The sequence below is a fragment of the Streptopelia decaocto genome (genome assembly GCF_964273445.1).
Source record: "Streptopelia decaocto genome assembly, chromosome: 13".
Lineage (NCBI taxonomy): Eukaryota > Metazoa > Chordata > Aves > Columbiformes > Columbidae > Streptopelia > Streptopelia decaocto.
In genome coordinates, this window is record NC_138668.1 from 4,861,400 (window position 1) to 4,878,124 (window position 16,725).

Below are 16,725 nucleotides of genomic sequence, written 5' to 3' on the forward strand. Positions count from 1 at the left end.
CGTCAGTAGTTAGGGCGAGTGTGACCGGGAGAAATCCAAGAAGCATGTCTTAGTGTTGTGCTGTAAGTGTTACTGCACAAGAGTTTAACAGATGTTAACACCAAATGACTAGTCTGAGAAATGTACTTTTAAAAAAAATTTATTTATTTGGGTTCAGATATTTTTGAAATACAAAAAAAAAAAAAATTGGTTGTATTTTTTAAAGCGTATAATTCTTGTCATACATTGTGGTTAAATTCTTAATTTTACCGTGCTTATTAAAAAATGGTTCTACCTAAGATTTGTGCGCAGAGGTCTGAGAAAATACCAGAGACACTGGTGATGGACGGGACAGTGATCCCGGGAGGGCTGTTCGGGGTGGGTTTGGGACAAGGCTTGGCCTTGTCACAGCCTGGGGAGCCTGGAAGGCACAAAAGGAAATAGTTGAGGCAGAAAACCAGCTGTTATGGCTGTGAAGTCTCTTGGACCCCCATGCTTTGGGCTGGGGTGTCGGGTGAAGGCACAAGATCGAACGCGGCCGTGAGGCTGCGGGTCACCCAGTGCTGGGTCCCGACTGCTGAGCGGTGGCGAGGCTGTTATCCCCGCAGAGGCTGCGCTCAGAGGCTCCTGTGCCCCAGACGGGAGGGGAGAGGTGAGGAAGGAGCTGCTGCAGCCAGTGCCAGCTGGGATGTGCTGGGAGGAGGCACTGGGGTGCTGCTCTTGGTTTGTGGGTGCGAGCATGTGGTAATCCCAGGCATGGTCCTGGCTGCAGCGCCGGTGCCTCCCGTCACAGCACGGGCAGCCCTGGGAGCGGGAAGGTCCCTGCGAAGGCTTCGACCTCTTTCTTCAGTGCTTTCAGCTCCCCCTGGTATTTCTCCTCCTCCAGTTTTTCCTTGAATTCCTTCAGCGTGGCCTTGGGGCTCATGTCCTTCTGCACGCGCAGTGTCAGCTCGATCCCTGTGGGGATGGAGATGCCACTCACCCCTCGCACCTGCGCCCACGGCTGCCGCATCCTGTGGCTCTGGCAGCCCCGCACACCCCACAGCAGCGCTGGGGCTGCTCCCGAGACATGTGGGGTGCGAGAGACTTGCTGCCCCAGGAAAACAGTGCAGGACCACTGAGAACAACTGGAACAGCACTGCGGAAGGTACAGTTCTACTCTGGGCTCTCAGCCTGCGCAGTGGGGAGGGTTTGGCTGGTCCCAGCTGTGGCCAGATGTCCTCCCCCACATCCAGATGTGCATGTTGGACAGTTACTCCTCACTTAGAATCACAGAATCATTTTGGTTGGAACAGACCCTCCAGATCAAGTCCAACCATTACCCCACCCCTGGCACTGACCCATGTCCCTAAGCACCTCATCTCTGCATCTGTCCAACCCTCCAGGGATGGTGACTCCACCACTGCCCTGGGCAGCCTGTTCCAATGCCCAACAGCCCTTTGGGGAAGAAATTGTTCCCCAGATCCAACCTCAACCTCCCCTGGTGCAACTTGAGGCCTTTTCCTCTGGTCCTGGCGCTTGTTCCTGGGGAGCAGAGCCCGACACCCCCTGGCTCCAAGCTCCTTTCAGGCAGTTCAGAGATCAGAAGGTCTCCCCTCAGCTCCTGTTCTTCAGCTGAACCCCCCAGGTCCCTCAGCCGCTTCCCATGACACTTGTTCTCACACTGGTGTGTGTTTTCCCTTGCCAGCTGCTGCAACAGCCACCCAACTTGTGCCTCCTCTGCCAGAGGAGCTGCCCAGCCCCAGAGCTGCTGCTGGAGCTGAGACTCAGCCCTGCAGGTCCCTGCCCGTGAGCCCGGCCCCAGCCTCACCTCTGTGGATGTACTGAGCCACCATGCGGAAATCGTCCTGCCGAAAGCCGCGGGAGGTGAGAGCCGGTGTCCCAAACCGCAGGCCGCTGGGGCGCAGGGCACTGACATCACCTGCACCAGGACAAGTCATGCATCACAAAACCCAGTACCAAAACCACCATGCATGGGATTTCAGCCTGGTTCCCAGTATGCAGGGTGGACTGGGAGCTGGTAGCCCTGCAGAAGTGCTGCATGGGCCATGGGAGATCCCCACCAAGGAGGGCAGGAGATGGTGGGCCCTCTCACCAGGGCATGTGTTCTTGTTGCAGGCAATGGAGCAGATCTCCAGCACCCGCTCGGCCCGGCCGCCGTCCGTGCCTCTGCTGCGCAGGTCCAGGAGAATCAGGTGGTTGTCGGAGCCCCCTGTAAAGAGACAGTGGGTTGGTAGGGATGCAGGACTGGGGTAAATGCTGCAAAAAAGGGCTTGGGATTGCACCAGGTTTCGGGGGCAGAAAGGGTGCCTGCCCTTGGGAAAGAGGGCTGCTTCAAAATGGTTTTATGGAGGTTGAGGAATTGCGACGGCAGAGCCCTGTCTGTCACAGCAGTGCACACGCTGCTGTCATCATCTGGCTCGGACTCTGGGCCACACGTGGGGGTCAGCCCCATCCCACCGCTGAGACCTGTCCTCACCCGTGACGATGTCGTAGCCCAGCTCAATCAGCGCGGCCGAGAGCGCTTTGCAGTTGGCCACCACCTGCTGCTGGTAAGCCTTGAACTCGGGCGTCATGGCCTGGCGCAGCGCCACGGCGATCCCTGCAGAGGGAACGTGGAGCGGGGTGAGGTTTTGGGGACTCCAGCAGGAGAGCTGGCAGGGACGTGTGGCACCACCAGCAGAACCATCCTGGAAGCTGAGCAAACTGATGCACAGTTCCCTGAACCAGGCTGGTGGCATCACCATGAGCTACAAGGCAGGAGATGGGACCAGCCTGGTTGCTCCTCAGGCAATGCTGGATCAGCCTGGCTGCTCCTTGGGGCAGTATTTGCAGACTGTGAACCCCTCGGGACTTCTGGAACCCCCAAACTGCTGCTGGGGGTCAGAGTGCAGCCAGGACACCTTTGCCATCTCCCTTTGGCACCCCGGAGCTCGTGGCCAGCCTGGCTGCATACCTGCGATGGCGTGGTTGTGCGGGCCTCCCTGCAGCCCGGGGAAAACCGCCTGGTTGATGAGGCTCTCCAGGTTGTAGAGTGTTTCCTTGCCCGTCTTGGGGTCCACACTGCGGGTGCCTGCAGGACGGGAGAGCAGGGTCACTCACACCCTTCTCCCATGAGCTTTCAGCCCCTGGCCTCTCAGAACAGGGGTTGCAGCTGTTCCTCCTCCAACCTGGGCCATGGTTGGCACTGGGAAGCTCCTCAGATGCTCCCAGGAGACCCCAGACTTACCTGCCCTCCCTCCTTCCCAGCTACAGGAGGAAGGAGCTTTAACTTGCAGCCCCCACAGCCTGGGGAGAGCGTTTCTCCCGGTTCCCTGGCCAGGTCAGGTACCTTTGCGGTAGAAGATCATGCCGGCCCTGCAGCCCCGCAAGGTCTTGTGGGTGGTGGTGGAGACAACATCGCAGTGGTCAAAGGGGGACGGCACGACACCGGCAGCCACCAGCCCGCTGATGTGGGCCATGTCAGCCAGCAAGTAGGCACTGTTGGCGTCAGCGATCTTCCGCATGCGGGCGTAGTCCAGGTTGCGCGAGTAGCAGCTGACACCTGCAGGGAGGTGGCATGTGGAGGGGAGAGGAGCAGATGCTTAAGGACCCTGGGACAGCCCTGCGTCCAGCCCTGTGGTGGGGACAGCACTTAAGCTTCCACCAGTGTGGATGTGTTTGAGGTCTCCTCCTGGCACTGCAGCATCCGTGGAGTTACCAGGGTGCTACTGGCTTCGGGGAGCCACCCCCACCCAGGGGTGTCCCCAAGGAGGTCAGTAAGGGTTTGATCCTCACCTGCTATGATCAGCTTGGGGTGGAAGAGGCGAGCGTTCTCCTCCAGCCGGTCATAGTCGATGTAACCGGTCTTGGGGTTGACCTGGGAGAGGAATCATAGAATCAGTTTGGTTGGAAGAGATCTTTAAGATCATCGAGTCCGGCTGCTCACCCAATACTGTCACTAAACCATGCCCCTATGAACCTCATCTCCACATCTGTTAAACCTCTCTAGGGATGGTGATTCAAAGAAGGGAGGAAGAGGAAGGTTCAGCCACCTTGGTATGGGTGAAGGTCAGCCACAGTGCAGTCCTGCAGGAGAGGGTGCCAAGAGCCTGACACTGGCACTTTTAAGAGGCACCAACGCTTATGACAACAGCATCCTGGCTCTGGCTGGAGCAGCTCTCTGTACCTTGTAGGGCATGGACTCGAAGAAGACAGAGGTGGCAGAGATCTTCTTCTTGTCTGTCATGAACCCATGGGTGAGGTGGCCTCCGTCGGGCAGGTCCAGCCCCATGATCCTGCCATGGGGCTCCACCAGAGCCGTGTACACCGCAAAGTTCGCCGGTGACCCTGCAATGAGAGCACACCGGGCTTGTTACTGGTGCCAGGGACGTGTCGGTGCAGCCAGCTGGGTTCTCTTGAGCATCCTGCTACCTGAGTAGGGTTGGACATTGACACCCCACTTCTGAGGGTCGAGCCTGTATGCCTGCAGGGCTCGCTTCTGGCACAGCCTTTCCAGTTCGTCTACGAACTCCGTCCCACCGTAGTACCTGTCAGTAAAGGATGGGGCAGCAGTTAAACCAAACCCCGTGAACAAGGACCCAATGATGCCGTGGCTGTGACAGCCACCAGGACAGCAGCTGCAGCAGATGTGACCTGCTGAGATGGTCCCATGCGTGGCCAAGGACCAGAGGGTCAGATGCCAGGGCCAGGATGTCACTTCCTTCCCAGAGGTGAAGTCTGGCACCATGGGTGGTTCCTCTCCTGCCCTGCAGGGGTTTGGGTTGGGTGGGAGTCGGCCCCAGCCCCTACCTCTGTCCTGGGTAACCCTCGGAGTATTTGTTGTTCATGCAGGATCCCAGGGCCTCCAGGACTGCTCGGCTCGCAAAGTTCTCCGACGCAATTAACTCCAGCCCCAGCCTCTGCCGCTGCTTCTCCTTCTTGATGATGCTGTGCACCTTTGGGAGGGGAGAGAAACAGCTTCACCCATGCTGACTCCACCGTAGGGGATGCACCCTCGGAGGGGACGGGTCATGGAGAGGTATCTAGAAAGGTGCTGGAGAAAGGAGGGGAGATCCCTTCTCAGTACAGCCAATCCCAAACAGTTCCTGTGTCCAGTCACAGGCCATGTTTTTCGTTTCTACCTGCCAGATAATTCAGGTCTCATTTGGGCTCCAGAGTCAAGGGCAATTGCCACGTGGCCTCGTGGGCTGGCTGCTCTGGTGTGGACATTAGAGCTTCCAGCCAAGGATAAGAGCCATAGATGCAAAGTTATAGCCATGTTGGAGGATGCCTGCCCCCTCCACCTCTCACTGCAGGTAGAGAGGGCATGGAGGATGGATGGGTCCCACCAGCTCAGCCTTGGACTGTCTCCCTGCCCCATCCCTGGCTCGAGGAGCACAGAATCCCTGTGGCTGTCTGGGGGATGAAGGAAGTGTCTGCCGGGCAAGGGCCAGGACGGGGGTCTCACCTCCGGGTCATTGCTCTCGAGCGGCTCTATCATCACCCTGTTATGGGAGGCCCAGAGCTCCGCACTGAGGAGGCCCCCATCGCTCTGCGTTGAGTTTTCCATCCTCCTGCTGAGTCCGATGTCACCTGCCAGCGGAGAGGGGGCGTTGTGGGATGGGCTGGGATGGCAGTGGGGCTGAGTACCCCTGTGCTGCATCCCTGCGCTCCATCTGCTCCCAGCCCACATCTTCCCCAGAAACACAGAGGGACCGGCCATGGGCTGGGGCCTGCTGCTGGGTAAGGAAAACACAAACAGGCTTCCCTGCTGATTTAAGACTAGTTCATTAATTATAATGCTCTGATAATTTCTGATACTCTCCCATCACTGCTCCACAGCACCTGGACAGACACCTGGGGACATGGTCAACCTGTGCATGGGCCAAACCAGATCAGCAACACAAGCAATTACTTTCCCTCTTGCTCCCATAAACCCGTGAGTCTTAGGGCTTCTAGGAAATGGTAGCAGACACTCTCATAGACACAAGGGTGTCTTATTAAAACTGCTGTTTAATTTCAAAGGCAGTGAAGTGCTCACACCTACAGACCTAAGTTTTTAAAGTACATTATGTTATCTCTCAGCTACTTTCTTGTGTAGACCCATGAGGGCAAACCCACAGCGGGTTGGAGTCTGGCCCCAGACTCTAACTGAAGCAAACACAGCTTGTGGAGCTGGGCCCTGAGAGGGAACCGCTGCTCACATTACAATGCAGAGCACAAGTTCCTGGGCAGGCATGACAGCCCAGCTTCTGCCTTGGCAGAAAACAATGCATCTCTTTATCCATTAACCCTGCAAGGCCAGTGAAGGGCCATGAGCAGGTCATTGAGCAATTGCACTTAGTTTGCTCGTGTCAAACTGCCGAAGTTTGTTTGGTGTGGGGCTGCTGCACTCTGCCCTTGCTGGGCAGGGACGCTCGGCTGCCTTTCTTCCCCGATGCTGGGGTTGGCAGAGAGGGAGTCCCCGCAGTCAGAAAAGCTGGGCTGGGGAAAACACAGCGAGGGAAAGGGCAGGGTGCACCGCTCTGGCTTTGAGCAGAGCTACCTGATCCAGCGTATCCCTGCCAAGCAGATCACAGCAGTACTTGCACCTTGCGAGACCTGCAGAACGCTCCAGGGTACGGAGCTCCCCGATCCCCACCTAGCACCCCCATTTCCACCCTCATGTCAGGACACTGGTCCGGCCCGGGCAGTTCACCTGGAGCAGGGATGAACCCCAGCTTTGATGTTCCCTCCCCAACTGGGTCTGCACTCCCCGTACCCAGCTCCATCCCCACCCACAACCCCGAGAAGCTCCCGCTGATGCGCTCCCCCCGCCCGGACACCGCTGGTGAGCAACAGCGCTGCCCGCCCGGCTCTCACCACGCAGCACAGAGCCCGGCTCGGCCCTGTCGCGGTCCCGATCCCGCTCCGCCACCGCGCGGGAACCCGCGCGCCTGGCATAGACCGCTCAGACACGCCCCTCCGCTCCTCGACCAATCAGCGTCTCGTTCGGCCGCAGTGGGTCGGCAGCGCGGAAAATTTTCCGGAAGCATCAGGGCCAATCAGCGCTGCGTCCTTCCACCGCCCCGCGTTCTATTGGCCCGCGCGGAGGCGGGGCCGGCGGCGCTGCCAGCACGTGTGTGCCGGGGCGTGGGTGACCTTGGCCAGGGCGGGGCGGGTGGGTCTCCGCTGGCGTCACCGCTCTGTCGTCACCCAGGGGGCTCCGGTGATGTCATCCCTCTGCCCTCACCCTGGAGACCCGGTCCCGCCTGGCGCGGGGGCCTCTCCCCAAACTCTGGGGTGTTCCCAGCGCCCCGCGATCCGGGGGTGCCCTTCGCCTCCCCCGTGATCCGGAGGACGGGAGACCCCCTCCCCGGCCGGGCTGCTGCCCGAGGCCATGTCTCAAGACGAGCAGGCGTGCCAGGCCACGGCATGGGTTGGCAGCACCAGCGTGGTGCCTCTGCCGTGGGGAGCAGAGTCCGCCCTATCCCCCCGCAGCTGGGCCGGGGTCCCGGTGCTCCCTGCTGCTCCGGAGGAAGGAAACTGCCTGGAGGGACGAGTGGTGTAGGGAGGAGAGGGGCCAAGTTTTCCTTGTGCTTCGAGTCTGAGTTAGGGGATGGGCTTGGCCAACCAGCCTGAGGGAGCCTGCGACTGCTGGGGCTTTGGGGGTTAAATTAATGCACCACAAATTGAGGAACAAGATTAGGGAATAAGGAATCCAACTAAATTCCTCGTGATCCCAAGCCAGGGGAAAATGGAAGAAAGCAGGGTGAGTCACCCACCAAAGAGGGGAGTCAGGGATGAGACCACCCGCTGCAGACAGAGTGGCGACGGAGCACGGCGGTGAGTCGAGGCGGGTGGTGGGGTGGGCAGGGGGCGAGGGGAATCCAGGGCTGACCAGGAGGGTGTTTTGTGGGTAACGGGCTGACAGTTACAGCAGAATCCTCCTCTGGTACTGTTCTGCTGTCAGTGCACCTCCCTGCAAGGTATGTGTTGAAGGAACAGTCTTTTTACTTAATCTACATGTTTTTTGGTCTGTTAATTTGTCGTTGGTCATCTGAAGAAGACTCGTCACAGCGGAGGGATTTGGGTTTCCACGGTTCTGCTGCTGGCCCATCTCGGGTTGCTGCTGGAGGCCGTTTATGGAGGTGGTGTTGTGACACCGACACCAGCAGCCAAACCAGCTTTCTCTGGTCGCAGTGGTCTCTGTGACATGCAGATGCTATAGAGAAGGACTTTATATTAATTATATTTTAAGTATATAATCTGGCTTTGCATATACATTTATGTACAGTTGCTAGCAAAAGATTTCCACCTCCCCTGAGCCGCAGGGCAGCAGATGACAGCGGTGTGTGTTGTTACAATTTCAGGACTCCAGCTTGCTGGTGATGGAGAGTGTCTCTTCTTCCCCTTCACCCTTCTCTGCTGCTTCCCCCACTGCACCGTCTGAGAACGCCACCACCCATGACTACTACTCCGGCCTCCAGAAGAGCATGCATGTCCTCTCCATGGTGGTGTACAGCATTGCCTGTCTGCTGGGGGTGACAGGGAACGGCCTTGTCATCTGGATCGCAGGCTTCAAGATGAAGAAGACGGTGAACTCCGTCTGGTTCCTCAACTTGGCCATCGCTGACTTCATCTTCACCTTTTTCCTGCCCCTCAGCATCGCCTACACCGCCCTGGACTTCCACTGGCCATTCGGGAAGCTCCTGTGCAAGCTGAACAGCACCATGGCGTTCCTCAACATGTTTGCCAGCGTCTTCCTCCTGATGGTCATCAGCATGGACCGCTGTGTTTCCGTGGCCTTTCCCGTCTGGTCTCACAACCACAGGAATCCGGAGCTGGCAGCCAGGATCGCGCTGGGGACATGGGTCCTGGCTCTTCTCCTCAGCTCCCCATACCTCGTTTTTCGGGACACCGTGGTAAGTTCCAGGAACATCACCAGCTGCTATAATAATTTTGCACTGTCCGGTGACTACACGTCCGAGGCTACGCGGAAGCTGTGGAGGATGCGGCACAAAGCAATGATCATCACGCGATTCTTATGTGGGTTCCTCATCCCTTTCACAGTGATTCTCATCTGCTACAGCATCGTTGCTGTCAAGCTGAAAAGGCGGCAGTTAGCCAACTCTGCGAAGCCATACAGAATTATTATTGCTGTCACAGTCTCATTTTTCCTCTGTTATTTCCCCTATCACGTCTTCTCCTTACTGGAAATATCCAAAAACTCTTCCAGTCACGAGATGAAAATGGCTCTTTACATTGGGATCCCCTTGGTTTCCAGCCTTGCTTTCTTCAACAGCTGCATCAACCCCATCCTGTACGTGTTTGTGGGGCCGGATTTTAAGGAGAAGTTTCGCCAGTCCATCCTGTCGACCTTCGAAGGGGCCTTCAGCGAGGAGTCGGTCCTGGGCAGCCTGACCAGCAGGAGAAAGTCCAGGTCTGCTTCGGAAGCGGAGGTCCCGAGGGGCTGAGTGGGTGCTGGTGTGGAGAAGGCAGTTCTTGTTTTTTTTCTTTCCAATATCCCCTCATTTCAGAGCTATAATCGCAGGGCTGGGAGCTGCAAAGGGCTGTGCATGCTAACAAAGAGTGATTTGACATTTTGGGGGTCTCTCAAACCTACTACGACTTAATATACTATAGGAATTAAACAACCATGTGGAGCGGCAGCAAGGTGGGAAAGTCAAAGTACATTTTGCTCCTTGTGCCGCTTCTTTGGCTGCCTTGTTTCCCTCTGCATTTTCCATCCCCTATGGTCCATCATACATATTTTAAAGAAAGAGGGTTAAATGAAATGGCCATGTGTATTTTTGTAGGGTCTCCAATAGCTAGTAAGGCACTCATCTTTTCATTCCCCAGATGTGTCAGGACAGCTTATTGGTTGTGCTCCACTTACTCAGGTTTGACATACAGTTTCTGAGCAAAGCTTGTCTGTGTGTGTGTTTGACATGTTTCCGGCCCTTAAATAGCAGAAATCTGACATTCTCTACTGTTGGTGAATTAATATTAAACCCCATTAAAGTTATGTAAAATGTACCCAGCCTGTTGTATTGCCTGTGGGATAAAACTCTTGTTGATCCAATCTGACTCAGCATTCCCATCTTTGGTAATAAAACAACTAGATAAAAAGGTTAAATACTCAGAATTTGGAAACCACTGGCATTAGCAGCAGCTTTCATGACTGAAGTAGACAGGGCTTGACCTGGGTGTGAGGACTTGCCTGGGGCACCCTGTCCATGTGGCTCTGATTGCCAGCCTACAGTTCTGGCTTATTGGTGGGTTTCAGATTTTTTGGTACATTTAAAAAGCAGCAGTTTGGAGAAGAAAGAAGAACCAGTGTGGCTAAGCTGAGTCTGATCAAGTTTCTCATTTGCACACTGCTCAGATGAAGATGGTGGGGGTTTTCTTCCTAGGCCTGATCAGCCTCTAAACTGCTTGAAATTTCATAGTACCAAATGTTGGTCATGTAAAAGCGAACAGCAGCTGAAAGAGCAGGTGAGTGTCTCACACCTCCCTCTCCTGGCCAGCCCAATCTGCCTGTAAAATGTCCCATCCATCCTGCCAGGAAGCTGCCTTGAAGCCTCATTGCTCTGAGGGCTGGAAAATCTCTGACTCCCAGGTTTGAACGTATGCATTGGTATGTACCTCACTATTCTGCGTGGATGACATTATCGAGTGAGAGCTGTCACTTGAACATTTAGGGATTAATTATGGGTCTGCTGGGCCAAGCGATACTAAGTGAAAGTCGTGATTCTACAGACATGCATGTACTTAACCTTAAATTCATGCATAAACCCGCTGAGAACAGGGAATGTAATGAGACCATCCATATGTCAAGCATGAGTGAACAGAGAGATTTACCCTTTGCCACAAATTGTTGCCTGTCATACAGATAAAACTGCAATGTTTGCTATGCAGCTTGCAACTCCAGGGCTGTTGACTTGCTCCTGGTGGTAAACTGCAGTGTCAAGGTTGTACAGAGCAGCATTTGCTCTTTCTGCTTTGCCTCATTTGTTTGCAGAGCCACGTAATTCCTTGTGACAAGAGGCTCTGAGAGTGTTGGACCAAGGCCTCGGACTCCTGTCACGCCTCTCTCCTCACCCTGGCACTCTTGAAGGTCAGGACTTGAAGTATTGACCTGGTTGTCGTAGGAAAGAAAGCAATTTTCTGGGTCATTCAGGCTTCCAAGGCAGGTACATGGTTCTCACAGGACAACATGATTTACATGAAGCAGAGTGTGTGGGTGATTTAAGGAATTACCACAGGAATACCGGTAGGTAACTAACCTACAAAGCATCCCAGCCAAGCCCAGCACGCTTTCCCTTTCTGGCTAACACCATCCAGAACCCAGACCAAGCTGTTATCTCTCTTGCAATATCCCTCCCAGAAGTCACTTCCACTCTGTGTGTCACATTATTATGTCTAAGCAAAATAGCATGTCTTTACAAAGCTGAAAATCTCCCTGCGTGATGGGGAAGGGACTGAGAAAGGTTGCAGACAGACGTTCCTGAGAACATTTCCCAAAAAGGGGGAAGCAAATGTTTTAGCCACAGGAACAGACGCACTTGAGATAGAGATGGGTCTGTCATTCCGGGGCTGATCCGCAGCCTTTGTGCGATAAGAAACTGTGTGGACATCAATACAGGGTCAGGTGCCAAGGGACTGGTTCCAAGATAAATATCCCATTGTATCAAGTTCTCTCATATTCAGACTATCTCATTATCACAGTGATAATTGTGATAGTCCCACATTCCCAACTAGGCGGCAAGCTGTTCATTCTCTCTGATACTTATGTTTGTCATGTGCCTATCTAGAAAAGCTTGAATGAAAAAAAAAAGGGGGAAATTTTTTTCCAAAGGCATGCAAACAATCCAAAGAGGTCGAACCACTTTTTTGGCAGCTGTGTCCCCCTCTGACGCAGCTTTGCTTTCAAGGCTCTTTCCGATGCGATTGGATGGGTGGAACAGCCTGAACCCTCACAGTATTTGCAGTTATTGAGAAAGACGCTGAAGCCGCTGCCCCACCGGCGTGAGGCCCCATTGGTCCCACGGAGGGGCCGATCCGGCAGCCCCGCTCGTACAAACAGCGAGCAGGGATGGGCAGAGCCACTGGGACCTGCAGGGCTCAGGCTGCGCACAGGGAGCTGTGCAAGGAGAATAAGCTTTGATAGGAGAATAAGTTTCGGTAGAGCTTTTGGTAATGAATTAGCTGACCCCGGTGAGGAGTCTGATTAGGTCATTAGTACCTTGGGGTTGGGCAGGGTAAATATGGAATCACGAAAAGATGTTGGTGAAGAGCTCTGAAAGACTCGGCAGGTTATTTTTGGCTAAAGGTTTTGGCTGGGTCTCCGGAGTGCAGAAACTGCGCTGTGGTTCAGAGCTGCCCTCGAAGGATGGGAGCAAGGGATAGTGATGCTTCATTAGCTGGCGTAGATGGGATGAATTATGTCACGGGGCCAGTTCAGGTGAGGGACGATAGACCTCTGTATGCTGAAAAAAGAACTGGCAGAATCCAATTACAGCCTGGTCGTGTCCTGTCCTGATTTAATCAAAGGCCTAAGTGGCACTGCACCAGCATTACAGTTTTGGTCAGATTAGGGTCTAGCAGGATGTTCTTATACCTTTAGTGCAAGAGAACATAACTGGGGTGTTTTAATCACGCTGAGGGACAACCATGGTGTAACTGGGTTTTGTCACACAGCTACTTTTGTAATGAAGACAGGATCTCAGACAAAGATGTATCAAGAATCTCAAGTGGTTAAAGCTTGGGGTGATTTTCAGCACACAGTAGGTCCTCAACAGCCATGGATTGTTGCTCTGCCCGGCAGTTCTACCCTGTTTTAGTAAGCATGTAAGTCAGGAATCTCAACAAGAGCTGCCACTGCCTTGCTTTGGAGGACAGAGTACAGCAGGTGACTGCAGCTGGGAGAAGCTGCAGCGACATCAGGGGAAAAAAACAGCCAAGGAGGCTGTGGCAAGCGGTGCTCAAGAGCAAAAGGTATTTTCTCTTTGGGACATGGAAGTAGCAACTGGGCTCAGAACAGTTGAGAAGAAAGAGGGAGGAGAGGGTGTGGGAGCTAAGACAGCCTTGAAAGTACCAGCGGCATGATGGCAGGTGCAAATGAATGGGAGGGACACTGCAGCTGGTGATGAAGTTCTCATTAAGGAGCACTTAATGAGACAATAAAAGCCCCTGTGAAACCCAGTAGTCCCTAGGCCTTTCCTCTGGTGAAGCTTCCCGGGTGAGTAACATTTTTAAGTGTTCTACTCTGGATCTTGGGGAATAGACTAGTTAGATGTGGTCAAGTAAAAGGTAGTGCCCAGAGGTCTGACAGCAGAACCTCTTGCAGAGCTTGCTGAAATCAGGCAGGAAACAACATGGTACTTAGAGGACTGATATTGGTTAAAGGTTTCTCTGCGAAGGGGCGGTGTTGGTAATGGCCAAGCCTCACCCAGGTCTCCTGGCCTGTTCTTGGTGTAGCAGGGGGGTGAATGTCCCACCCAGCGCAGTTCATCTCCCAGTGCTGATCCGGGGTCTGTCCTGGCGCCAAACTGGGAAGGGAACAGGCTGCTCTTTGCTGGTCACGCTTCAGTCCTTCCCTGCTCCTCTCCCAGTTTCTGCTCAGCTGTACAGGGCAGGGTTGGTACCAAATCTTTCATTACACTCCCCAGTCTCTCTCTGTGCAGCTGTGTATGTAAAGCACAGGATCTTTTCTCCTGTACTAAATTCTGCTTTAACTTGCAAGCCTGTTTTGCAGTGACCAGTGACTAACTCAAGCCCTTCCTGTATGTTTGCCAAGTGCCTGTGCAGGGCACAACATGAGCTTGTTCCTTCTGTGGCTGTGGAGCTGTAGCTTGGTGCAATAAATGGCAAGTCATGCCAGGACCCAGTAGTTAGGACAAAGAGGAATGATGTGTTTTGTGCTGACTGTGTAGCTGTTTAAATTCCCTAAAATGACATGACTTTACTGTCCAGCTCAACTGCTTTTGTCTAAAGGTGAATCGAAGTGCAAACACATCTGTAAAGAGAAGGTGATGGATGTCAACTGGATGTTATGTGGACTTTACAGGCTGGAACTGCACACAAATGCAGCAAAGCAAAGAGAATCTGTGGGCAAAGCAAAAGGCGCTACTGCTGGTTCTCATCTGAGTGCAGTGTTTGTTCAAATCCTCGCCCTCTCATCCAGCTTGAGATGTTTGTGCAGTGACCTGTTAAACACTGGGTATTCCAACAAGCCTCTTGTCTTTTTGTCTGAAGGCTGGTTGGAGATAACCCTGTGCTGAAGCTGGTGCGGCAGCTCTGTTAATCATTGCAGACTGACCTGGAATGGATGGACAGCATGATTAGAAACAGGAAAGCAAACTGGACTCACTGAGGCTTTCAGTCAAAGCTCCATGACTCAGGAGGAACAGGACTGCAGCAAAATGAGTCAGTGCTTATTCCCTGCAGATGGTCAAGCCACGGCTAGGCAGTAATATTTGATTAAAAAATATGACTATAAGGAAGAGTACTATCTGCTTACATAGACCTTCACATAGAAAAGATGTGTGCTCTGCAACCTTTTTTCAGGCACTTTTGTTCCCAGATGTGAAGGATGCTATTTTCCAGATCTCTCCTAAGAAGTTATAAAATTATTCCTCCCTCCCTTGATTCAGAAATACATTTCTAGCCACTTTGAGTTTTGCCTCCCTAGCTGGGTACCATCCAAGCCAGCACCTTCTGGAAACTAGATGCAGTTTCTCCCTAGGCAGCAGAGCTGGAGGGAGGGAGCAGGGAGGTGGTGGCCCTGTGGCTGTGCTCGCTGTGGAAGTGCCTGTGTGCCGCAGAACTTGCCGGTGGGCTCAGAGGGGCCGTGCAGGGTGGAGGATGCTTTTGGGATGCCTTGTAGGACCAACCATTGGCAGAGACCAAACCTATTCACAGGGCTCCATTAGGATTAAATCAAAATGTTGTTTGGTTTTTTTTTTTTTTGTGTACCATTTCTGCCAATTCTCACTGTCAAGGCATTTGGTAGGTGAGTTTTAACATCCACCTTTAAAAAAAAAAAAATCCAATCTGGTTGAGCAGTGATGGATGGAGCTCAGGAGACTGGGTGATAGTAGCATTTGTCTTCTCTCGGGTGATGGATGCAGCTGCTGTCTGGCCAAGCACTGGTGAGCAGTGCCCTTCACCTTGGCTGGGCTAGGTGTGGGGTTTTTATTTCTGCACATCCTTGCTTGCCAGGGTTGCATCTGGATTAGGAACCACAAATCCTGTGAGCCAGTGTATTCACACCCAGCAGTTTTTCAGAATTCCTTAAATGACTGTTAATTAGATGAACACAAATTAAATAAAACCCGGGTGCTCATTTTGGAGAAACGACTTGTTAAACTCTTCGCACTTGGATAGCATAGTGCAAAATTAACCAACCCCTCTCCCTTGGGAGCCAAGATTTAAACTTTCATTCCTGTGACTAGGAAGAGAGGCAGGAATTAGTTTTATTTGCTCTAAGAAAACAAAAGCAGTAGCCCTATAAAAAGGATCTGAGGACAGAATCTTTTAGTTCCTGGTCCTGTGGTTTGCTTAAGCAACGTCAGGAATTTGGGGCAGCACGAATCAAATAGTCAGCAAATTCTGGGTGCCCTAGGGTATTGAAAAATGCTTCTGGGGATGGCAGTGAATTCCATTGTGGGTCAGTGCTTCACCATGTGTTGTTTCTAGCTTTAAACTGCTTTGTCATACCAGCCCATAGTGAAATCCTGTGATGAACACTGATGCTAAGAGAAATCTCTGCTGCTCTGTGAAGAGGCTGACAAAAAGCTCAAAACTCCCTTCCCCTTTGTCTAAAAAGCCCCAAAACAAAAAGAAGAACCCACTAAGGTAAATGACCCTGAAATCAACTGTAGAAGCACCAGCATGTAGGCAGAAAAATACAGACTGAGAAGGGTGGGGGTGGCAATGTGATAGGAAAGGTCTATTTTATTACAGGGAAGTGTAATTCAGAATATACTCTATGAAAGGCAGGGAATCATTGCTGCATCTCTGGAAGGGTATGAACAGGCTCATGGCCCCTCTGCTCACCGATTTCAAACATCTGTCTTTGCTTTGTGCAAGTGCTCTGCATCTGGCAGCTCCTGGTTAAATTGTTTTCCTTCCCTGGTTAAATTGCTTCTCCTTCCCCAGCTCAGAGTCTGTCAAAACAGGAAAAAAAAGACAATTGATGAAGTGTTGGAATGCAAGAAGCAATGAGCAAGTGTTGTGAAACACAGGGGAAATGCTGGCATGTGGATATTTAAAATGGAAAATACAGCTCATAAAAGCAGAAACTGCGCTTTCAAAATATGAATATGTTGTCCTTTTGCAGGCAGGTTTGGTGAGCAGTCCTGGCAGTCTGGTGGCTTTTCTTCCTCTTTTGCGGTAAGGCCAGTACAGACAGAAGCAACTTCTGGGGTGCTCCAATGCACCATGTGGTCCAGGAATAATTAAGTTTAATTGCTTTTTGTTAGAAAACCTGTGGCAGAAAGTACTTGATCTGTATCTTTATGCTAAATGCTAAAATTCTGATCCATAAAATGCTGCTAGGCATACTGCAAAAGGATAATTTAAACCACAGGTTCTAGTTCCCCAGTTGGTGGGAAACATGGTGCTTGTTTGTCAAAAGGGGGAATCAAGAGCTTTATCCTCCTGGAGCTGTGCAGGATGACTGTTTGTCAAAGGACACAACTTTTGTTATGGGTGCTGTCCTGTGATAAAGAACGTGACTAAAATTGGCATATTTATGCAGATATCAAGTTCACTTTCATC

At 52.7% G+C, this 16,725-nt stretch overlaps 2 protein-coding genes across 2 annotated transcripts; one reads left to right on the forward strand and one right to left on the reverse strand.

Moving 5' to 3' along the window:
- Positions 1-123: 123 nt before the first annotated feature.
- SHMT1 (serine hydroxymethyltransferase 1) lies at positions 124-6,931 on the reverse strand. The gene is made up of 12 exons (XM_082064645.1): positions 6,823-6,931; positions 5,429-5,553; positions 4,771-4,916; positions 4,393-4,508; positions 4,148-4,308; positions 3,757-3,838; positions 3,311-3,523; positions 2,936-3,052; positions 2,459-2,581; positions 2,075-2,191; positions 1,790-1,900; positions 124-936 (listed from the first exon to the last, which is right to left on the reverse strand). Exons 2-12 carry the CDS (start codon positions 5,528-5,530, stop codon positions 767-769), a joined length of 1,458 nt encoding a protein of 485 aa, XP_081920771.1. The 5' UTR covers positions 5,531-5,553; positions 6,823-6,931; the 3' UTR covers positions 124-766.
- Positions 6,932-7,198: 267 nt separating this feature from the next.
- LOC309445656 (chemerin-like receptor 1) lies at positions 7,199-10,046 on the forward strand. Its single transcript, XM_082064646.1, has 2 exons — positions 7,199-7,785; positions 8,313-10,046. The coding sequence occupies exon 2, from the start codon at positions 8,331-8,333 to the stop codon at positions 9,414-9,416; it is 1,086 nt and encodes a 361-aa protein (XP_081920772.1). The 5' UTR covers positions 7,199-7,785; positions 8,313-8,330; the 3' UTR covers positions 9,417-10,046.
- Positions 10,047-16,725: the final 6,679 nt, after the last annotated feature.